General features: G+C 36.2%; 1 protein-coding gene across 1 annotated transcript; it reads right to left on the bottom strand.

Annotated features, from left to right (window-relative positions):
* Positions 1-17871: 17871 nt before the first annotated feature.
* LOC130947368 (probable receptor-like protein kinase At5g18500) lies at positions 17872-22473 on the bottom strand. Its single transcript, XM_057876052.1, has 8 exons — positions 21906-22473; positions 20878-21573; positions 20656-20760; positions 20431-20553; positions 20174-20344; positions 19921-20050; positions 19044-19256; positions 17872-18311 (listed from the first exon to the last, which is right to left on the bottom strand). The coding sequence occupies exons 2-8, from the start codon at positions 21549-21551 to the stop codon at positions 18198-18200; spliced, it is 1530 nt and encodes a 509-aa protein (XP_057732035.1). The 5' UTR covers positions 21552-21573; positions 21906-22473; the 3' UTR covers positions 17872-18197.
* Positions 22474-22998: the final 525 nt, after the last annotated feature.

Here is a 22998-nt window from a genome sequence, read left to right as displayed (position 1 = left end):
GTTGTTGCTAACAACTTGCTTCTCCTCTTCTTGGCTCTACTTTCATGCTAAATGTAGCCCAGAATTTGAGTGTCAACCTTCTGCTTCAATATGGACTACTATACATCATTGGAAAGCTCTTGATGTCTATTTTCTAATGCCACTGAAATCACCTCAATTGGACTTTCCTAGCTCAAGTTATGGTTCCTCAAAGAAGGTAAGGTTAAGCTGCCAAGTTGTTGCCAAAAACGCACCTTCACCCCCAAGTTGGCAACGTGCCCGTGCTTTACTCTCCCAAGGCAGGGACTTGGGACTGGCGTTGTTGCAAAACACGCCCCCTATCTAGCACGTTGGCAACGTGCTCGTGCCACACTCCAAGGCTAATCTCTAGCCTTCTTGAATTTCACTTCATGTTCTTGTTTTTAGGGCCTAAAGATGACTCTGGTTTGGCTTCAATTTTGTGCTCCACCATAGACTATTATATATGGTTGGAAAGCTCTGAATGTCAGCTTTCCAATGCAACTAGAATCATTCAATTTGGATCTCTATAGCTCAAGATATCTTCCATTGAAGAGGACATGGTCAGGCTGCCTTGTTGGAGTTGTTGTGAATAACGCCCATACATTCCAAGTTAGCAACGTGCATCACAATTTCCTCACCATCCTGGCGTTGTTGCCAAACACGCCAATGCTTTCTTGAGTTGGCAACGTGCTCGAGCCTCCTTTCCTAGCTCCAGGCATTGCTTCCCACGTTGCCAGTGAACACGCCGATAGAAGCTGGCGTTGGCAACGTGCTCGAGCCTTCTTCAAGGCTCTAAAACTTGCTTCCCATGTTGGCAACGTGAATGGTGCCTAGTCTTGGCGTTGGCAACTTGAATGTTGCCTAGTCTTGGCGTTGGCAACTTGAATGTTGCCTAGTCTTGGCGTTGGCAACTTGGATGTTGCCTAGTCTTGGCGTTGGCAACTTGGATGTTGCCTAGTCTTGGCGTTGGCAACTTGCATGGCAAGGCTTGTGGGCGTTGGCAACTTGGTTGGTGCTCCTCTCTTCATTTTGGGCGTTGGCAACTTGGTTGGGCGTTGCCAACTTGGTGAGCAATCCAGAAACAATACTTTCCATGTTTGAGGCTCTAAATGAAGCCATCATTTGAACCTTCAAATGAACTCCAATTTCATATTGTGATATATGGTTGAAAAGCTCTTGATGTCTACTTTCCAATGCCACTGATTTCACCTCAATTGGAGTTTTCTAGCTCAAGATACACGTTCTTGAAGAGAGCATCCTCAAGCTGCCTGGGCGTTGTTGCCCAAGTTGTTGGCAAACACGCCAGCAACAACGCCAGGCTCTTCTTCAACTTGGCTTGGGCGTTGCCAACTTGGTGTTGGCGTTGACAACGTGCTACTCTTCCCCTGGTGGCTTCCCCTGATGGCTCCTGGCGTTGCCAACTTGCTGCTCAAGTTGGCAACTTGCAATGCTTCATTTCCTTGCTCTTGGGGCTTGAGTTTCCCTCTGATTTGAGCTTCCATTCCTCGCCACATTATGGACTATTATATATCGTTGGAAAGCTCTTGATGTCAGCTTCTCAACGCAATTGGAATCATGCCAATTGGATCCTTGTGGTTCAAGATATTCATCCTTGAAGAGGGGGAGGTCAAGCTGCCAACTCTGCTGGACACACACTAGCAAGTTGCCAACTTGATTTCCAAGTTGCCAACTTGCTTGTTCTTCCTTTCTCCAATATTTTCTTGCTCCATTATCTTCTTGCTTCATCACCTAACATAAACCAAAGAACTTTCCTCAAAGTTTTGCCATCTTATGCAATAATTTTTAAGGGAATCATTCACATCAACTTGTATATAAACTCCTTGATTTATTTGCATGAATTATGCCAAATTTCACTTAATTCTTGGTTCATGGATGCATGGAGGAAAACTCACAAAATTGCTCATTTATTTCAAAGAAAGTGAATGAACCTAAGCTAAAACTAACTAAACTAACTAGTTAAAATGGCAAATATGCGAATGCATCAACAGGGCTTACCCAGGGGCTGTCAGAAATAGGATAAATAATCCCAGCCTCTAGTAATTTAGTGACTTCCTTCTGCACCACTTCCTTCATGGCTGGATTCAGCCGCCTTTGTGGTTGGACCACTGGCTTGGCGTCACCCTCCAATAGGATCTTGTGCATGCATCTGGCTGGGCTAATGCCCTTAAGATCACTGATGGACCACCCAAGAGCTGTCTTGTGTGTCCTTAGCACTTGAATTAGTGCTTTCTCTTCCTGTGGCTCTAAGGTAGAGCTTATGATTATAGGAAAGGTATCACCTTCTCCCAGAAATACATATTTCAGGGATGGTGGTAATGGTTTGAGCTCGGGTTTTGGAGGTTTCTCCTCTTCCTGAGGGATTTTCAGAGGTTCTATTATTCTCTCTGATTCCTCCAGATCAGGCTGAATATCTTTAAAGATATCCTCTAGCTCTGATTCGAGACTCTCAGCCATATTGACCTCTCTTACCAGAGAGTCAATAATATCAACACTCATGCAGTCATTTGGGGTGTCTGGATGTTGCATGGCTTTGACAACATTCAACTTGAACTCCTCCTCATTGACTCTCAAGGTTACTTCCCCTTTTTGGACGTCAATGAGGGTTCGGCCAGTTGCTAGGAAAGGTCTTCCTAGAATGAGAGTTGCACTCTTGTGCTCCTCCATTTCCAGCACCACAAAGTCAGTAGGGAAGGCAAATGGCCCAACCTTGACGATCATGTCTTCAATCACGCCTGATGGGTATTTAATGGAGCCATCAGCAAGTTGAAGACATATCCGGGTTGGTTTGACTTCTTCAGTCAAACCGAGCTTTGTGATAATAGATGCATGTATTAGGTTGATACTTGCCCCAAGATCGCATAGAGCTTGCTTGGTACAATTACCCTCTAATGTGCATGGTATCATAAAGCTCCCGGGGTCTTTAAGCTTCTCAGGTAAGCTTTTCAGAATGACTGCACTGCATTCTTCAGTGAGGTAAACTTTTTCAGTTTCTCTCCAATCCTTCTTATGACTTAAGATCTCTTTCATGAAATTAGCATAAGAGGGTATTTGCTCAAGTGCTTCTGCAAACGGAATCTTTATTTCAAGAGTCCTGAGATAGTCTGCAAAGCGGGCAAATTGCTTATCCTGTTCTGCTTGGCGGAGTTTTTGAGGATAAGGCATTTTGGCTTTATATTCCTCAACCTTAGTTACTGCAGGTTTATTACCTACAGAAGTGGGTTGGGAAGCCTTTTTAGAAGGGTTGTTATCAGCACTTGTATGTGACTGATCCCCCACTGGCATTTGAATGCCAGGGGTGGAAGCTGGAGTGGCGTTAAACGCCAACTCCTTATCTGTTACTGGCGTCTGAACGCCAGAACTGTGCTCCCTTTGGGCGTTCAACGCCGGATTCATGCTTGTTTCTGGCGTTGAACGCCAGGAATGAGCATGGTCTGGGCGTTCAGCGCCAGCCTTATTCCTCTCTGGGCTCTGATTGTCCTCAGAGGGATTTTGAGTAGCCATTTGTTCATTTCTTGGCTTCCTACTGCTTTGAAGTGAGGTATTTAATATTTTCCCACTTCTTAATTGAATTGCTTGGCATTCTTCTGCTATTTGTTTTGACAATTGCTTTTCTGTTTGCTTTAACTGTACTTCCATATTCCTGTTAGCCATTCTTGTTTTCTGTAGTATTTCCTTGAATTCGGCTAGCTGCTGAGTTAGAAAGTCTAATTGCTGATTGAATTTAGTAGCCTGATCTACAGGACTGAGTTCAGCAGTTACTGTTTTAGCTTCTTCTTTCATGGAAGATTCACTGCTTAGGTACAGATGCTGATTTCTGGCAACTGTATCAATAAGCTCTTGAGCTTCTTCAATTGTTTTTCTCATATGTATAGATCCATCAGCTGAGTGATCTAGAGAAATCTGAGCTTTTTCTGTTAGCTCATAGTAGAAGATGTCTAATTGCACCCACTCTGAAAACATCTCAAAGGGGCATTTTCTTAGCATCTCTTTTTATCTCTCCCAGGCATCATAAAGGGATTCATTATCTCCTTGTTTAAAGCCTTGGATGCTTAGCCTTAGCTGTGTCATCCGTTTTGGAGGGAAATAGTAATTCAGGAATTTTTCTGACAGCTGTTTCCATGTTTTTATGCTGTTCTTAGGTTGGTTATTTAACCACCTCTTAGCTTGATCTTTTACAGCAAATGGAAACAGTAATAATCTGTAGACATCCTGATCTACTTCCTTATCATGTACTGTGTCAGCAATTTGTAAAAATTGTGCCAGAAACTCTGTAGGTTCTTCATGTGGAAGACCGGAATACTGGCAGTTTTGCTGCACCATGATAATGAGCTGAGGATTCAACTCAAAGCTACTAACTCCAATGGAGGGTATACAGATACTACTCCCATATGAAGCAGTAGTGGGGTTAGCATATGACTCCAGAGTCCTCCTGGACTGTTCATTTCCACTTAATTCCATGATGGAACAAGGGAGATGATATGTGTGTTGATATTATTTATTTTATAGAAGTGGAATAAATAAAAATGGAATATAAAAAAAATTTGAAAATATTTTGTGAAAATTTTTCGAAAAATTTTGAAATTGAAATCTGAATTTTTATATAAAAATTTCGAAAATGTAGTTTAAAATTAGTTAGAAAAGATATAAATTTTTTTGAATTTTGAATTTTATGATGAAAGAGAAAAACACATAAAAGACACAAGACTTAAAATTTTTAGATCTAATGCTCCTTATTTTCGAAAATTTTGGAGGGAAAACACCAAGGAACACCAAACTTAAAAATTTTAAGATCAAAACACAAGAAGAACTCAAGAACAAAAGAAAGAACACCAAACTTAAAATTTTTAGAAAATCAAGATAAATTTTCGAAAATTATATTAAAATTAACAAGAGAACACCAAACTTAGAGTTTGGCACAAGGTTAAATAAAAAAAAATTAGTTTTGAAAAAGGATTTTAAAAAGAAGGTGCCCAATTGCTAAGAACATAAACCCACGCTATAACCAACTGAGCTAAAAATGTAACGTATTTTAAAGATGTATTATTTTTATGGATAAAAGAATAATTTTTGAAAGTTAATGTTTTGAAAAAGCACAAGAAAAACAAGGAAAGACACAAAACAAGAAAAACTTAAGATCAAACAAGAAAAATAAACAAGAACAACTTGAAGATCAATGAAGAACAAAGAACACAAGTTCGAAAATTTTTAAAGAAAAATATCAAATATATAATTGACACCAAACTTAGAACAAGACACTAAACTCACAAAAAAAAAATTAAAAATTGATAAAGAAAAATAATATTTTTGAAAAATTTTTTAAAAAGGGATAATAAAAGATGCAATTCTAGTGAAAAGAGGATAAATTCTTCCTAATCTAAGCAACAAAATAAACCTTTAGTTGTTCAAACTCGAATAATCCCCGGCAACGGCGCCAAAAACTTGGTGCACGAAATTGCAATCACACTTTTGCAATCCGCACAACTAACCAGCAAGTGCACTGGGTCGTCCAAGTAATACCTTACGTGAGTAAGGGTCGATCCCACGGAGATTATTGGTTTGAAGCAAGCTATATTTATTTTATTATTCTTAGTCAGGATATCAATCAAAATTATCAATGGGAATTATTGGATTGGAAAAATAAAAGAGAATAAAATCGTTACTTGTTGTGCAGTAATGGGGAATATGTTGGAGTTTTGGAGATGCTTTGTCCTCTGAATTCCTGCAATGTAATATTCAACTCAATTGTTTGTAAAGCCCGTCTATGGCAAGCTGTATGTAGGGTGTCACCATTGTCAGTGACTACCTCCCATCCTCTCAGTGAAAACGGTCCAGATGCTCTGTCACAGCACGGCTAATCAGCTGTTGGTTCTCGATCATGTTGGAATAGGATCCATTGATCCTTTTGTGTTTGTTATCACGCCTAGCAATCGCGAGTTTGAAGCTCGTCACAGCCATTCAATCCTTGAATCCTACTCGGAATACCACAGACAAGGTTTAGACCTTCCGGATTCTCAAAAGTGGCCGCCATCAATTCTAGCTTATACCACGGAGATTCTGATTAAGGAATCTAAGAGAAGCTCATTCAGTCTGATGTAGAACGGAGGTGTTTGTCAGGCACACGTTCATGGATTGAGGGAGGTGATGAGTGTCACGGATCATCACCTCCTTCATAATTAAGCGCGAATAAACATCTTAGATAGGAACACACACACGTTTGAGTGAAAGAAAAATAATTGCATTAATTCATCGAGACGCTGCAGAGCTCCTCACCCCCAACAATGGAGTTTAGAGACTCATGCCGTCAAAGTGTATAAAATTCAGATCTGAAAATGTCATCAGGTACAGGGTAATCCTCTAAAAGTTGTTTAAATAGTAAACTAGTAACCTAGGTTTACAGAAATTAAGTGGACTAAGATAATTGGTGCATAAATCCACTTCTGGGGCCCACTTGGTGTGTGCTAGGGCTGAGACTAAAGCTTCTCACGTACTTGGGCTGTTTCTGGAGTTGAACGCCAGGTTGTGACGTGTTTTGGGCGTTGAACTCCAACTTGTAACCTGTTTCTGGCGCTGGACGCCAGACAGCAGCATGATACTGGCGTTGAACGCCAGTTTACGTCATCTATCTTTGCGCAAAGTATGGACTATTATATATTGCTGGAAAGCCCTGGATGTCTACTTTCCAACACCGTTGAGATCGCGCCAATTGGACTCCTATAGCTCTAGAAAATCTATTTTGAGTGCAGGGAGGTCAGAATCCAACAGCATCAGCAGTCCTTTTTCAGCCTAAACCAGATTTTTGCTCAGCTCCCTCAATTTCAGCCAGAAATTACCTGAAATCACAGAAAAAATATACAAACTCATAGTAAAGTCCAGAAATATGATTTTTGCTTAAAAACTAATAAAATTCTATTAAAAACTAATTAAAACATACTAAAATCTACATGAAATTACACCCAAAAAGCGTATAAAATATCCGCTCATCAATAAGTCAAGTAAACCATCCCAAACACTACATTAGTTTGAGTATCTAACAATTTTGTTGTATCTTACACATAATGTCTCTGAAAAGTCTCAAAATAATATTTGAGTCATTGCTGTCTTATACTCTATCTCTAGTGTTTCTATCCTTCAATCTTTCTATGATGGCTTCATTCATGTACTAATAAATAGTCATAATCTCCGTGGATGCAAATATCGTCTACCTTATTTTTGAAGGGAAGCAAAACTTCAGAACAGTGAGCTTCAAGTTCAAAGCAGTTGCACCAAGAATAAGACTCACATTCTACAACTCCTTTTACCATACCAGAATTGATGACTATGGATCTCTCTATGGCCCTGTTCTTGACCAGGTTATAATGTTCCCTGTCACCTAAGTTATTAAACCATTAATGTAGTATTTAGTAACTATGATTTTTGCAAGTTAGTTGAGCCTATCTTCTGTATAATTACACAAGACCATACCACTCCTTTACCCTAGTTTGCTGAGCACAAGACACCAATTTTAATTTCTGTTCATTACAAAATTTGGCTCAAGAGTTTGAAGATCAAATTTTTAATCATGGGAGTTGAATGTTCATGAAATGATTAAATTTCCTATCTGGTTTGCATTGTGATGCATGCATGATTTAATTACAATGTTCACTTTGATAAGGCATTGTTAGATTATTGTTTCTAGGTTCATGAATCATGACTATGAATTTAAGTTTATTATTTGATTTACTAAATTGGTGATTTTTATACAGGTATGGAAAAGTGAGGTTCAGGATGGTTGCATATATTTACTGATGAACTGAAGTCTGCTCTCTCTGCTCTCTCATAATTCTTCTCGGCTCAAAACCGTCCGTTATCAATGTTATTATTGATCTCTATGCTAGTTCAGGGAGTAGGAGGCTGCAACACAAGAACTAATTTTCAGATTTTAAATTTCAATAACACAAATTACATAGCCTTGTGGTTTTTTATTGTGTACCATGATATGATAAAGACACAAATTATATTCTATGAATCCACACAAATGTAAAATGTTACATTATCATAATGAATACTTGAAGGATGAAAACTGAATTTTATATATGCTTATTACTATTATTTCTATTTCATTTTATCCATTCTTTTTTTTAGGTTATTAAGATAAGGTATTTTGAAGGTCAAAAAAAGAGAAAAGGTATTTTTGGTACAATTTATATATAAATAAGCAAAAAAATAATAGTGACAAAATAAAATGGATTATAAGAATATTTTTCATGTCTTAGAATCATTGAATATGGATTATAGGAATATCTTTCATTGAAAATTTATAGTTTCACCAAATTTTCAATTAAGTCCCTATATATTTTTCCTTTTCAATTAGGTCCCTAAGGGTATAAAAGTAATTTCACAATTCACTAACATTTTTTTTGACGTTTAACGTTAATAGGGACTAAATTGAAAAAAATAACATATAGGGACCCAATTAAAAGGAAAAAAAGTATAGGGACCTAATTGAAAATTTCGCGAAACTATAGGGACCAACAGAGTAATTAAACCTAGTATTGTCAGTGATTAGTTTTTTATCTGTTGATTATTCACATATATTCATATCATGGTCTAACAAATAAGATTAGGTTCAATGAAGATAACGAACCTAATCCATAAAAAAAATTTTAACCTATACTCAATTTTTTTAAAGAGGTTGGATATCGCAAAGGAGTTAGATTTGTATTTTTCTTTGCTTGAAAATAGTTTTGCATGGACTCCGAATCTAAACATGGTTTAATCGGGGTCAGGAGACGAGAAAAATCTTTTTAGATTCGGAGTCTATGTAAACATCTTTTTCAAGCAAAGAAAAATATAAGTCCATCTCTACTTGTCCAAACAAATAATTACCTCAAAAAATCTCTCTCACTATCTCTATCTTTTCTAAAAGATAGATTTATTTAGACTCTCAAGATAAAGGGAATGATTAATCCACTAATAAAGGTGAAATCACTCCAACAAAAGTGATTAACATTCTACTATAAATATCATGATACTCCTTAGGTATAAGGTACGTTCTAATCTACTCAAAACATGCTAAAAATCATTGCTAACTTAAACATCGGAATCTTTTGTAGGTACCACCCCACCTCTTCATGAGAAACTCAGACGGCAGCACCTGGACACTAGTATAAGTCAGACGCTGCTTTAGAAAGGACCTGGATCTCACATCCAGACCCAAATCAACGTTTCAGTAACCCTCGGAACAACATATATTTTGTTTATTAAAGCAAATTTGCAGTAGTTTGTTATGTTTGAATTTACAATCACAATTACAAGTGAGACAGACAAATTAAGTCCTGCAATATTTCTTTGATTTTCTGAATGTGAATCATATCTTCTTTTCTGTGCATGTTGTTTTATTGATAAAAAAATCTCTTTATGCTTTTATGAACATTATTGACATAAGTTTCCTTTTCTCTTCTTTTAACCGCTATGTTATCTAACAATGTTCTTGTAGGTCAAATTTCATATCTACTCTTATATCCACAACTATTATATTCTACTCTGGACAGCAAAGTCGCATGTGAGACATGCACAAAGACCAACCTTATGAATAGATTGTCCCCGACTATTAAAGTGGGAGAAGCCACAACAGTGTTTAATTAATATGCTCATGATTTCATCATACCTATATTTTCCTATTAAGTTTGTGTTTGCTTTTTTATGTAACCTTTCTTCAAACTTGTGAGATTAGGGGACTGATAGCTGCATAGCACTTAGAAGCACCAATGTACTTAGAGTCTTACAACAATTCTAATAGAGTATTTTTGGAATGTTAAATATGGTATGTACTTATGTATATAAAATGAATTGGTTTTAAATTTCGATTAATGAAATGAATCTGATCTCATTTTATACAAGTGATTTCCCTTTTGTTAAAAAATAATTAAATTTTCTTACTTTATATAAAAAAATGAATTGAAACTAAAGATATAAGTGATAAATCTCTTACTTAGTCTCAAATCACCATTTATAACATACAATTCTAAAAATATTAATGGGCTATTTTGTGAAATTTAAAATAAAATTTAACTGAAAATAACTTTCGAGATGCTTTAATCATCATTATGGTTGACTTTCCATGCTTCATTTTTGTCATCTGCTCCTGAAGAATCCCTCTTCTCAAAAAGAAAACATAATCTGAGTTGGCGTTTATTGAATTCCCATGGACTCTGCCGTTAATTGAATACTACATTGAGTCATTTTATACTATGTTACTAAGCAATTTCCTCCATTTTTATTTATTACTTACGTATTTCAATTCATACTTAAATACATCTAAATAGGGTTAATACTCAAATTCGTCCTTGAAAGATCACACGTTTTTCATTTTTGTCCATAAATAATTTTTTTTTAATCAAATTAGTCCCTGAATGAATTTTTTTAAATCGCGTTCGTCCTTCCGTTAACCTCTTCACATTGCCGTTAAGAATTTGCTGACCTGGAACGTGAGGTGGCAATACGAATAACACCTGGCATGGTGTGTGTATTGCTAACGAGATATGTTTAGGGTTATATATCAATTTAGTCCCTAATTCTCAAATAAATAAACCATAATTTCCTTCTTTCCAAGAACATGAATGCATTGCTTGAGTGTTGTTGCAGATCCAGCAGCTGTTGAGGGAGGAGAAAACCGATTTTTGTCGCCATGATGGATAGCGGAAGTGGAGGTCCCAGTGGTGGGTTGCCGTCGCACTCACATAGTAACTATGCTTCGAGCTTGTCCATGCGAAGAAGAAAGAAAAACAATGATGAAACCTGTTTTTACGGTTTAAAAACTTTGATTAAGAAATCTAGGACATCACAAAATCCAGATAGGTTGTTTCATACTTGTCCAAGATATCAGGTGAGTTTAATTTTGTATGAATGATAGCATCATCTTGGCTTTCACTTTTCATGTGAGATTAACAATTTTATTCAATATTTTCAGAAAGGGAGCCACTGCAAATTTTTTAAATGGGTTGAGAAAAATGAACATGTAGTTGCAGCAGAAGGTCCAAAGAAAGTCCCAAAAATTGATGTAGAACTGGAGATTGATTATGAAGATTGGAAGATTAAATTAGCATGGAGATAGGTAGTTTAGAAGCAGAAGTCAGAGTACTCAGAATGTTAACGTGTTTTATTTTCATTGGTATGATAATGGTCATCTTAGTAGGAGTTTTACTTTGTATGTCATATATGTACAAGTAGGAGACAGTGAATGTGATATGGTGGTGTGATTTAGGTTGCTGACTTTACTTTGCTGGATTTTTTGTTTCTAGTTATTATGGTTAAACTATTATAAACTGACAGAAGAGTTTATAAATGGCAACTTGAATTTTGAGTATACCTGTGAAGGAAATATATTTATGCATCACTTACATTATCATATATAAAGAAGTAAAGGGTAAATCAGAGACATAAGAAGATAATAAAGTTTCTAAAATTTCTTAATATAAAGTCTTAATATAAAGTTGCTAACATTGTGTTTGTCACCACAAAAGATAGTAAAGTTCTTAAAAGTGAATAAGATAGTGTTTATCAAGTAAAGGGCTATATCCAAATAAAGGCCTTACAAAACAGTGAACAAGATAATGTTTATCACCATGATAACTATCTTAATCTATAGCCTTATAAAAAAAGCATATGTTCCGATGATGGTCTTTAGATAGCACTATCTTTCTTCCTTGGACGTTTGAACCCCGGAGTTGGTACAAAGGTCATGAGACTTGCAAGCTTTTGGGTTGTCGCAGCACTAGATCCTTTGATTATTCTAGCAGAAATTGGAATTGTTGCAGTTGTTGCAGCATGTTGGGGAGGCACAACCCTTTTTACTCTTCCCTTGGAGGCCTGAAGCTTGGATGGTCTTCCTCTCACTTTAGCCTGCATGACACATGGAGTAAATCTATTAATAGACAATCACATATTCAGGTATATGAAAATGAAAATAAAGTAACTAATCAAACCGCTACAGCTTCAGTGGGTGGTGATGGTTGTGTCTCTTGGGTGGCTGGAATTCCTTCTAGTTGGTTCACTACTATTTGTGGTGCTGCATTCGATTGTAATGGTGGTAGAGAAATAGACACTAGAATAGGGTTAACAAGGGCAACATGAGCAGCATCATTTGGGAGTTCATTTGGTGCTTCTGTGTTAAGATCAACAACTGCAAGCTGCAGCTACATTAATCTTGCTTCTTCTTTAGCATTAGCTTGTTTATTTAGTTTGCATGCTCTTTTGTTGTGTCCAACTTTACCACAAAATATGCATCGTATGGGATTATATTTTCTCTTCATTCTTATCTTGGAACCAGAGCCTCCTTCATCTTTGTCTTTTCTTCTATTCTTTGGGGGTCTACCTAATTTGGGCTTTATTGGAGGTGGGACTGGTGCAGGTGAATCTGTTTTTTCTCATAAGTCCTGGCTCTTGATTGGATTAACATGAAAAACATATGTTTTTCTGTATAATTCCATGGTTAACCACTCATGGCAGTACTCCTCAACTCTCTTATCATTCTTATCTTGTATGGCTGATATGGCATGCATACAAGGCATACATGTACATGCATTTATATTTTCAGACCAAGTTGCATTATTAATATAATACATTTACATAAAGATTGAGAAAATATACCTGTCAATTGCCAGATTCTACATGTATAAGTACACTTTCCTAAGTCCACAACCATTGTACTTGGCTAGCCTTGAACCTCATATAGGTTCTCATTCTGATCACCACTCTATTGTGGAACCAATGCTCAGAAAGCTTTGTCATAGCCTCAAATTTGCTTTGTTGCATTGGAGGCAGAATTTTCTGGTAGTTTGCCAATTTTTGCCTATTATCGATGATGGTCTCCATTATGATCCTCCTGACTTCCTCTGCCAATGTGAGGATAGGCTTTACCCTGTCATACTTTGTCTTTACATTAAATGACTCACAAGTATTATTACAAATAGTGTCCATTTCTGGCTCCTCACAAAAATGATCTTTAGCCCATGCTTCCTTTGGCCACTTATCCAAATAAGCCCATGCCTGTTCGTTTATCACATTGACTCTTTTCATGTTTCTATCAAAATCACTCACAATCTTTGATCTAGCATATTTTTACACCAACTCCTTCAGTCATATACTCCCCTACTGCTTTGAGAAATTCCTCTAGAGATACCACACGCAAAATCGATGGTGAACTCTTGGCATTACTTCCTGCATGGCTGGGATTAATCCCTGAAAAAATAGTTTGCAGCAAAAAGATATTGCATTAAATTAGTCCTCACAAGATATTTCATTAAATCAAATATGTCCTCACAAGATATTTCAATAAATCAAATTGGTCATTTAAAATCTTTTCGTGTATCAAATTGGTATTTACCTTCTGCATATCTGAGATAAAGGCCCATCCATTTTCTTTGTAGTCACCAAGGTCGCTGTGTAACAGTTCAAGAAACTATTGCTAGTTGTCTCTGTTTTCAACATCCACAATTTCATAAGCAATCACGAACACGCGATTGTTGGCATTTTGTCCACAAGCAGTCAGCAACTGTCCTCCATGCAAGGTCTTCAGAAAGGCTCCGTCTAAAACAATCAATAGTCTACACCTGGCCTTAAATCCTTTCTTACACTCATCGAGACATACATAAAATCTTCGAAACTGTGGAGGACTCTCAGGCATGGGAATGACACCAACTTGGACTGTTGAACTTGGGTTGGTGGTCCACAGTTGGTTAGCATAATCCCAAATAAGTACATATTGTGCAACTTCATCTCCTTCCACTACTTTTCTTGCTGACTTTAAGGCCCTAGTAATGCATGTACTATTTAGCTTAATGTTGCACTTCCTCACAAATCAATCATAAACCTCTTTATGTTTCATAGTTGGGTGCTTCCTAAGCTTAGGAACCAGCATATTCAACGTCCACTCTTGTGTTGCAGCCCTGTTCGTTCTCCTCCTAGCACATGTGTGTTCATCCACTAATGTCTTAATCTGCCATACCCCATTTTGCTTGTTACAGGCACAATACACAACACATGGACATCCCTCTGTCTTGCACACAGCCCTGACTCTGATGTTTTCATTTTTGGTAAAAATGATATTTCTCCTCCAATGTATGGTGTAATCCCTTGTTGCATTCATAAAGTGGTGCTTTGACTTAAAAATTATGTTTACCTCAAGTTTGAGGTTTTCAAACTTTGCCTTTTCATTGTATGGTAGATACACAGTAACTTCCTCTTCATTAGAGTCCAACACCTTATCTATATCTTTTGAGTGCCAGGAGTCACAATCAGATTCACCTTCAATTTTGGTTTCCTCTTCTGAGTCTGTCAATTCAAGTATAATAAAGTTCAGTACTCCAATCTACATGTGTGATATAAAATAACATGAGTAAATATAAACTACATTAATTATGACTTACTAGAATCAGATGACTCATCCTCTTCAATATCTTCATAGCTAGAGTCATCAGTGTCAATAACCTTTTCAGCCCTTCTAGATGAAGTTGGTATGTGCTTTTCTCTGAAATTAATTTTCGTTGGCCCTTTACTGTTGAAGTCATCACTGTGACTGTCAATGTCACTAATATCTCCCAAGCCTTTAGTGGGTTTATACAGACTATCCTCAGTACTCTCATATGAGTCATGAGAGTCGCTATTATCTTGTATTGGGGATGGCTTAACAACTCGACCAGACCTTATGAATTGCAGAGATTCTTTATTCTTATTTTGAGCATGTGACTTCTTTGAAGGATGATAGTCACGTCTTGATTTAACAGCAGCTTTCAAAGGATCAGTGCAAAGTTTTGTAGGTTGGGAAAAACTTTTTGGTTGATAATTGGACTGGGATTTAGGCTTTTTTGTGGGCTGAGAATTGTACTTTTTGGTGGGCTGAGAATTGGGCTTATCAATGGGATTCTGTGTGGGCTGGGAGGACCTTATGTTAGGCTTCAAATAGTCTATTTTTTTGGTATGAGGATTAGGTCCAGAAGAGGTGGGAATGGCTTTGGCTTTATTTTTGGAAGTGGAGTGGAGAGTGTTAGTCTTCGATGGTTGTGAGTGGCTCTTTGTGGGCTGAGATGCAATTTTGGTAGCTTGCATTGCAGGCTGTGTGCTGGGTAGCTTCAACAAAGAGGCATTCTTTTGCAGAATCACTTCATCATCCTCACTCATGCATTCCACCACGTGTGGCTCTGAAACTCCATGTTCAAAGAATATATTCATGACATTGTGATTCCTTCTACAAGTCTTGCACATTTTTAGTAGATCTTTATTAGTTTCCAACTTTCTCAGTCCACCCTCAAGCGACAGCCAAGGAACTTTCCACCAACATATATCCCTCCAGCACATCCCAGTTCTTTATAGTATCCTTTAACAAAAAACACATCCAGAGTATCCCCACCAACCCCCATCAAAATTTCTGTACTATTTGGTTCGTAGATTTTACTTCCTTTCTCATCATTTTTAAAATTTTTACCATGATAAAATATGAATGTCATCGGAAGAGCCTCCATCTACATAATAGCAAACAACAATATTAAGAAAAAAAATTAATGTAGCAAGCCATCTAAGACTATTAATACTTCCAAACCATATCAAAAATTAACATAGAACATGCATATCACTAACTTATCACCAACACAACAACTAAACCGGTAACCATTACTTCATTAACACAAACAACAGGTATTGTTTTTTGAAACCACAAAAACAGAGTCTGGCATTGTTACCCATATAACCAATCATAAACCAAATCCTGGGATGATCCTAAACCCTATGCACTAACAGCTTCTTCACCATGGCTCAATCATACAATGGGAAAACTAAGGGTTTATATAGTGTTACCAATTTATTTTTACAAAATACAAAAACTTTACCTCTCACGTCGAATGCAGAAACAATGTTGTATCGTTGTCTTCAAGATTCCCACCATGCTTCAGAATTGACGCATGAACAATGCTTTACTACTACTCTAATGGTTGCGGATGACAGGGCGGTCTTCTTCGTCTTCGTGATGGGGAAATGGATCCTCTCCATTTTGTTTAACACTTGAGAGAATAAAGTGTGATCTCTCACCTTTAATTCTATAAATGGGACCAAAAATAAATAGGAGAGAGAGAACAATGAAGGATGAGATTAAACACTGGACACCATTCAGTTTTTTTTTCCACTGGAGAGGATCCACTCCCTCGTGATGGTAGTTTATGGGTCAGAGAAACAGAGAGTCACGGTGATAGTGAAGAAGGACAACTGAGGACTTGTTCAGGAGACAAAGGGCAAAATGTTTCACTCTCTACTTTCAAAATCGTGGCATTTCACAACTTGCATACTCTTAGAGTGCAAAATGACGTCGTTTGGTAGGTTGTGCTGCCACCTCACGTTCCAGGTCAGTAAATTCTTAACAGCAGCGTTAACAGGTTAACGGAGGGATGAACGTGATTTAAAAAAGTTCATTCAGGGACTAATTTGATTAAAAAAATTATTTAGGGACGAAAATGAAGAACGCATGATTTTTCATAGACAAATTTGAATATTAACCCATTTGAATAATATATTTATTAATATTTAAGATGGTATCTTAATACATAAAAAAAGGCCAAAAAATTAATGGCAAGTTGTATTTTTAAAGAAATAAGTTCCTTATCATAAGGTCAACTCGATTATATAGTCATACACAAACCCTTCGTATTCACAGGAATCAATAGAGGAGGGAGATTTTTAAGTAGAGTGCAGTTGTATGTACAAGTATTTTTGTAATCAAGTTTATTAAGTTGGTGTAAGTCGATCAAAAAATATGTATATATTCTTTCAGCACTTTTTCTTCTCGGCGCAGCGCAGACATTTTGTTGAAATATAGCACAAAAAATTTTACATATAACATAAATTTATTGATATAGCACACAAATTTGTGCTACAAATATATTTTGTTAGTTAGGTGAGTCAATATTTTAGATATGTAATTTTTTAAAAATTTGTGTGCTGTGCACATCAAATTTTTTATGTTATGCACTAAAATTTTTGTGTTGTACACTAAAATTTATGTATTGTGTATATTTTATTAATTTAGTGTCAATGAAATATGTAATCCTTTAAAAATTTATGTGTTGTGAACCAATATTTATATCAAAATTTTTTTGCTCTAATTTTTTGAACATTTATAGAAAAAAAAAAGATGAAGACGACAAAAATGATGATTAATAAAGGAAGCTAAAATGAGTAGGGGTGTTCAAATTCAAATAGATCCAAATTAAACCACTTATCCAATCCAATCCAAATCGAAAATCGAGTAAAACCGCACTAATTCGGATTTGATTGAATTCTATTTTTTGTAAACCGTTGGATCAGATCGGATTTCGAATCTACTTTTCATAACCGATCCAATCCAATCCAAACCGCACATATTTTATGTTCAAAATGTTATTTATTTATTTATTTTAACTAACCTATAATTTTATTTCTATTATTATGTTATTGTTGACTTTTTAAAATATTGTTGAGACTTCTTATATCATTATTAATTATTTAATATTTGATGCTGAAACTTGTTATATGTATTTAATTTTTTTAATGTACAAAATCGCAAATCCAATCCAATCCAAACTGTTTGAAATTAGATCGGATCGGTTTTTTTTTTTAAATATCATCCAATCCAAACCGTACCGTAAGTAAAATTAGTGTTCGGATCAGATGAATTTTTGACTCAAAACCGATCCAAACTGCACTGCGAACACCCCTAAAGATGAGGAAGAAAAAAGAAAAAAAAAAGAAAAAATTAAATCAGGTAACGAATCTACCGAAACCTGGTCATGAAACAGAATAGCAACCTGTCCATTTAAGCATATTTAAATCTTCAAGATAAAAACCACATAAACAACTTATTTTTACTGTCCCCAATGACAAGGTCTACAGATTTATGAAAACAAATCTTAAGATTCTGTACACATCCCAATATTTTGGGTCTTCAGTCGTGACATTCATACACAAATGATATCTAATCCCTCATTCCCTCTACCACATAAAAAAGAAAAAATGGAAAAAACATTTAAAAACCTTAACCCCCTGCTGAACCAAAATCCAAGAATCTAAGCGGCTAAAGTTCTTTTTGAAAAAATTTACCCCCATCCCCACCTTTTTCTTTATACAATACAATTGATCCTCAAAAAGAATCTCATTCTTGTGGCCATGTCTTAATGTTACCCTCCACTCTCTGATACAGAACCCTGAATCTCGCTCCTGTCTGTGTCCGAATGATCCTTCTGGGATTCGATTTCCGAGTTATTTCCACAATTTCTTCGCTGCCTTCTATCCTGAGGATCCACACAAATAATTAAAATAAATGTCAGTCTGAAGCCACTCATCGCTTAAGTGCATGCGGCCTTTTACGATTCGACTAGAAACTGAGTGTAAAGAAGAGAAAAGATAAAGATTCTATCTTCATTCATAACAGAATTAGAGAAGTAGTTAGTTTGATTTTATTTGGTGGTATCTTCTGTTTTGAGTGAGTCTTGGTGTAGGACAGTTATATATATCTTTATCTTGTGTATATATATAAGCTACTGCAGTAACTTTAGAAGGGGATGAGTGTATTCGTTCTCTCTCTATTGTTTTTCAATTTTAGCTTCTGCCTTCTATTTTTTCTTTTATTACTTCTCTAATTCTGTTATGAATAAAGATTTAGCATCTTTATCTTTTCTCTCCTTTACACTGAGAACTTGAAGTAGGGCCAAACCAGAATCAACATGGAATCTGGTAGAAGCAATGAGAAGGGCTAATATATTTGTTTCGAGCATTAAGTATGGTATGTGGTATGATCAAACATCATGGTTCTGGAGTATGCTAATAACTTATCGATACAAGATCCTTTCACAGCAAAAATTTCAAGATAATTAAACAATTATATCCGCAGATTGTATTCAAAATTTTGTTAAGCTTGTGTAAAAGCAGAAAGAATCTGTTACAGCAAAACGAAACTTGAAGAATTAGTGACTGAGTATGCATTCAAGAAAATAGAAGCCTGAGCAAAATGGATAAAAGCAAACCTCTCTGGGTAAAGGGTATTCCTCTGACTCGAGCATTCGTACGACTTGGCCCATCTTGGGTCTTTTGACATGATCTGGATCAACACATCTTAAAGCTGTTAAGAGAGCCCGTTTCAAAGCTCTGGTTGATGGCTTCACCTCAATGTTCGGGTCTACTACTTCTTCCGATCGTCTGTTTCCAACCATCATTTTCAACCAGTCAACCAGATTAACCTGAAGACATTGCAGTTTATGGTATGTAAAATGCCACCAGTCAAAACTATTGATCAGAACTTGTCATGAATAACATGCAACTAAGAACACACATAATAAAAATAACACTAGTCATATGCATTCAACATTAACCAAATAGCACCGGAACAATGTTTGTACTGATACCCAAAAAGACAGAATAATGCATAAGAAATATGGAAATGATTCATCAATATTTAAACAAGTGCCGCCTCCATGTTTGCCAGGATTGGAAGCTTGGAAGAGCACAATCATAATTTTGCTTTCAGAGGAAGGATGCTTAGTAGTACTAGCAATTGGAGTGAATGTGGAAAAGGAAAGAAAACTATACACAATTACTAGAGCTGTCAAGGACCGAGAACGTTATTGTTATACATGTACTTTAAGTTACTAAGTGAATATTAAATTCTCTTGCTTTTGTAGTTAATTACTGAAAAGTGAACCATAATATCCAATGACTTGCTTTGATGGTGTTATATAAAATAACTACAGATGTTTCTAAATCGGTCATGCATTAGACCATCAAAACAGCATGTACATCCGAAATCATTAGTTTTAGCTTCAATACAACATGATGCATTCCCAAATGATAAGGTAGCTGACTAGCTGGAATAAAGATGGTGATGAAAATGGAAAATTTACTCACTTCCTGTGGTGGACGGCCATAGTCGACTGGATCTCTTCCGGTAATTGCTTCGAGCAGCACAACACCAAAACTATAAACATCACTCTTCTCATTTAAAAGGCCAGTATTTGCATATTCAGGAGCCACATATCTGCCAATTTTTTGCATCAAATGGAAAGAGGATTGTATAAGTTTCAATATTCCTATTCTGAAAGTATAGGAAGTTAAGCACAGAAAAGAAAAAGGCATTGCTCTAAAAGCTCACAATACTGACCCAAAGGTTCCCATAACTCTTGTTGTAACATGACTCTTCCCAGCACCCAGTAACTTGGCCAGGCCAAAATCAGAAACCTTGGCATTGAAGTCGTCATCAATTAATATGTTGCTCGACTTGATATCCCGGTGTACAACCTTCGGTTCAATTGCTTCATGCAAATAAGCAAGCCTGAAAACAAGTATATTGCTACAAATTAGGACTAGAAAAACTGAAAACTAAACTTAGCCTGAAGAAACATAGATGCAATGACTGACGCTTTAGCCGTGCCCAGAAGAATCTTGATACGGGCTTCCCAGGTAAGATATCCATGATGACGCATTGCTCCATGAAGCCATTGCTCTAAGTTTCCATTGTTAACATACTCGTACACTAATATCCTGAAAATATACCAACCAGAGGTATAATTCAAAAAATTGAATGTAATCACGGTCCTTTTAATGTAATTCTAAGACTATACTATAATTGAACAAGCCGGGTACCTGTGAGTCCCCTCAATGCAATACCCCAAAAGACGAACTAAATTTTTATGTCGAACATGGCCAATAGCTTCAACTTCAACCCTAAATTCTTTCTCTGCTTGACCACTGACCAAAAAAGGAAAAAGGAAAATCAATAATTAAGTTTGGCAGAACTATCATGAATAAAAGAGGGAAAAAACATTAATGTTGATTTGAAGTCATCAACATTGTCATGGAACTCACATGTTATTGAGTATCCTCTTAACTGCCACTGAAGTCCCATTTATCAACTGTCCCCTATAAACAACTCCATAGCCACCTTCACCAAGGACATTCTCCTTCGAAAACCGGTTTGTGGCAAGTTCAAGATCCCTCAATGTAAACCAGTGACCCCAACCCAAGTGAGAGAATTCTGGAAGGCCAGACAGAGGCGAAGGGGCTGTTATAGGATACGAAGAAGACGGATTGTATGCTGCTTTAAACGTGCCAGAGCTACCTTCTTCCCCTGACTGTGATCCATATCCATCTTTCTCCAAGTGATGAAATGAATCTGAGTGGCTGCCACTATCCCCATGCTTCATTTTCCCCACACCCAAGTGAACCATAACTTTGTCTGATTCTCTGTCACTGGACTTATCATGAATCGTGAGGAGTATTCCATCTCGCGGGACGAATCCATTCGCCGGCACTTGCTCAACCCTCACCTCCTTGATTTCCTTCGACACGGTAGGTATTTGACTAACAGGAACCTTGTTATCTCTATCCTTTTTAGACTTCTTCCTTGAACTAAGGCAAAATGAGAGCACACAAAGGATCACTATAATGAATAATCCAACCGCAATTCCAATTACTTCCCAAACCTTAATACCAAAGATTGGAGTTTTCTTGGACAATTCAACTTTCAGATCAGAACCCATTTCTTAGAAAAAGCCTTGATGCCTACAATATATGCAACAAAACAAAACAAACAAAATTTGGATAAGAAAGAAACATTAAACAAATCGCATCAACATTCAATTTTTTTTTTCGTTAATTAATAGGTAACATCATGCATATATCAGACCCTGGAATCTTAATTGATGGATACCATTTAACTAAAAAGCAATGTGAGCAAGCATCATAATGCGTTACAACAACACAATTAGGCTAAAAAAGGAAACAGAATATTCAGCACTTACATCATAAACCAACTTGTGTTAGTAGATATTATTACATAAGCATAAGCATTCTAAGTAATACAAGCATTCAAACATAGTCTTTCTAACTCTTACCTATCTGTACGGACTCAGATTCACAAGGTCAAAACCACAAATCCCAGATCTCTGAAACCCCTTAACATGAGTCACCCCTTTTACACAAAGAGACCAAACCCAAAAAGCTCAGATCTTTGACTATGGGTAACACACAAAACAAAGAACCCAAATCTACCCAGGTCTCAAAAAAGTAAACTTTTTATATGAAAAACAGCGAATGCTTTCTGGGTATGGCAAATGTGAGTGTAAATCTGAACTTTCAGCGGTGGTGGATGAGAATTGAGAAGAAGTAGAAGAAAAGGGATGTGAAGTAGAAGAAGTCAGTGGTAGGTTTTGAGCTTAAGCAAATACAATAGATGCATTGGAATTTTCTCAAAATTTTCTCCAATGCAGTTAAAGAAAGAAAGAGAGAATCATGCAAATGCAAAACTTGCAAAGAAATGAAGAAATGGTTTGCAAACTCTGCATCTGCATCTGCTAGTTGCTATTGGGATATTCCTCAGCTGTCTGTCAGGAACATGACTGATGATTATTGCCAATTATTTATTTTTTTGCACCCTTTTTATTTATTTTTGGATTTGATTGATGGTTAGCTTTGTAATATTAGTTACACTCTTGTTGTCCGATACCTTAACGAGTGCCTCATAAGTCATAAGTTCGGAACAGGGTCCTTACGTTACTCATTACTCGAACCCAACAAATTAAAATTTATTGCACATTATTATACGCCGAATATTGCCCCGTCATTCTTATCCAACGCACTTTTGTTTTAGAGTGCTTCAGTGCTTTTTTTTTTTTTTTTTTTTTTGAGTTGGACTTATAAATTTTTAACTTTAAAAAAATAATAATAAAATTGATAATTAGGTTTTTGAACATGTCTTGCTTAAAATTTCGTTAGTTTTGTTTTTGTGATTTTTTCTGTTTATATTATACTTGCACGTTAATTAATATATCATCATTCACTTCTAAAATAGGAATAATAATGCGTGAGAATTGTTTAAAGAAAATTGTAATAAGGCATTATTTATTTATTTATTTATTTACTTATTTATTATTATTATTATTATTATTATTATTATTATTATTATTTCATGATATTTCCAAACTTGAC

This window comes from Arachis stenosperma, chromosome 9, assembly GCF_014773155.1.
Source record: "Arachis stenosperma cultivar V10309 chromosome 9, arast.V10309.gnm1.PFL2, whole genome shotgun sequence".
Taxonomy (NCBI): Eukaryota; Viridiplantae; Streptophyta; class Magnoliopsida; order Fabales; family Fabaceae; genus Arachis; species Arachis stenosperma.
Note: the sequence above shows the minus strand (reverse complement) of the source record. Positions and strands in the feature narration are given on the sequence as shown.

Bases quoted from the DNA above. Each gene is read 5' to 3' on its own strand.
- LOC130947368 (XM_057876052.1), bottom strand. From the start codon at position 21,551: ATGGGTTCTGATCTGAAAGTTGAATTGTCCAAGAAAACTCCAATCTTT. The intron at 20,761-20,877 runs GTGAGTTCCATG...TTTTTTGGTCAG, and splicing joins AAGAGGATACTCAATAACAT to TGGTCAAGCAGAGAAAGAAT. The intron at 20,345-20,430 runs GTCAGTCATTGC...ACTTGTTTTCAG, and splicing joins CTTCTGGGCACGGCTAAAGC to GCTTGCTTATTTGCATGAAG.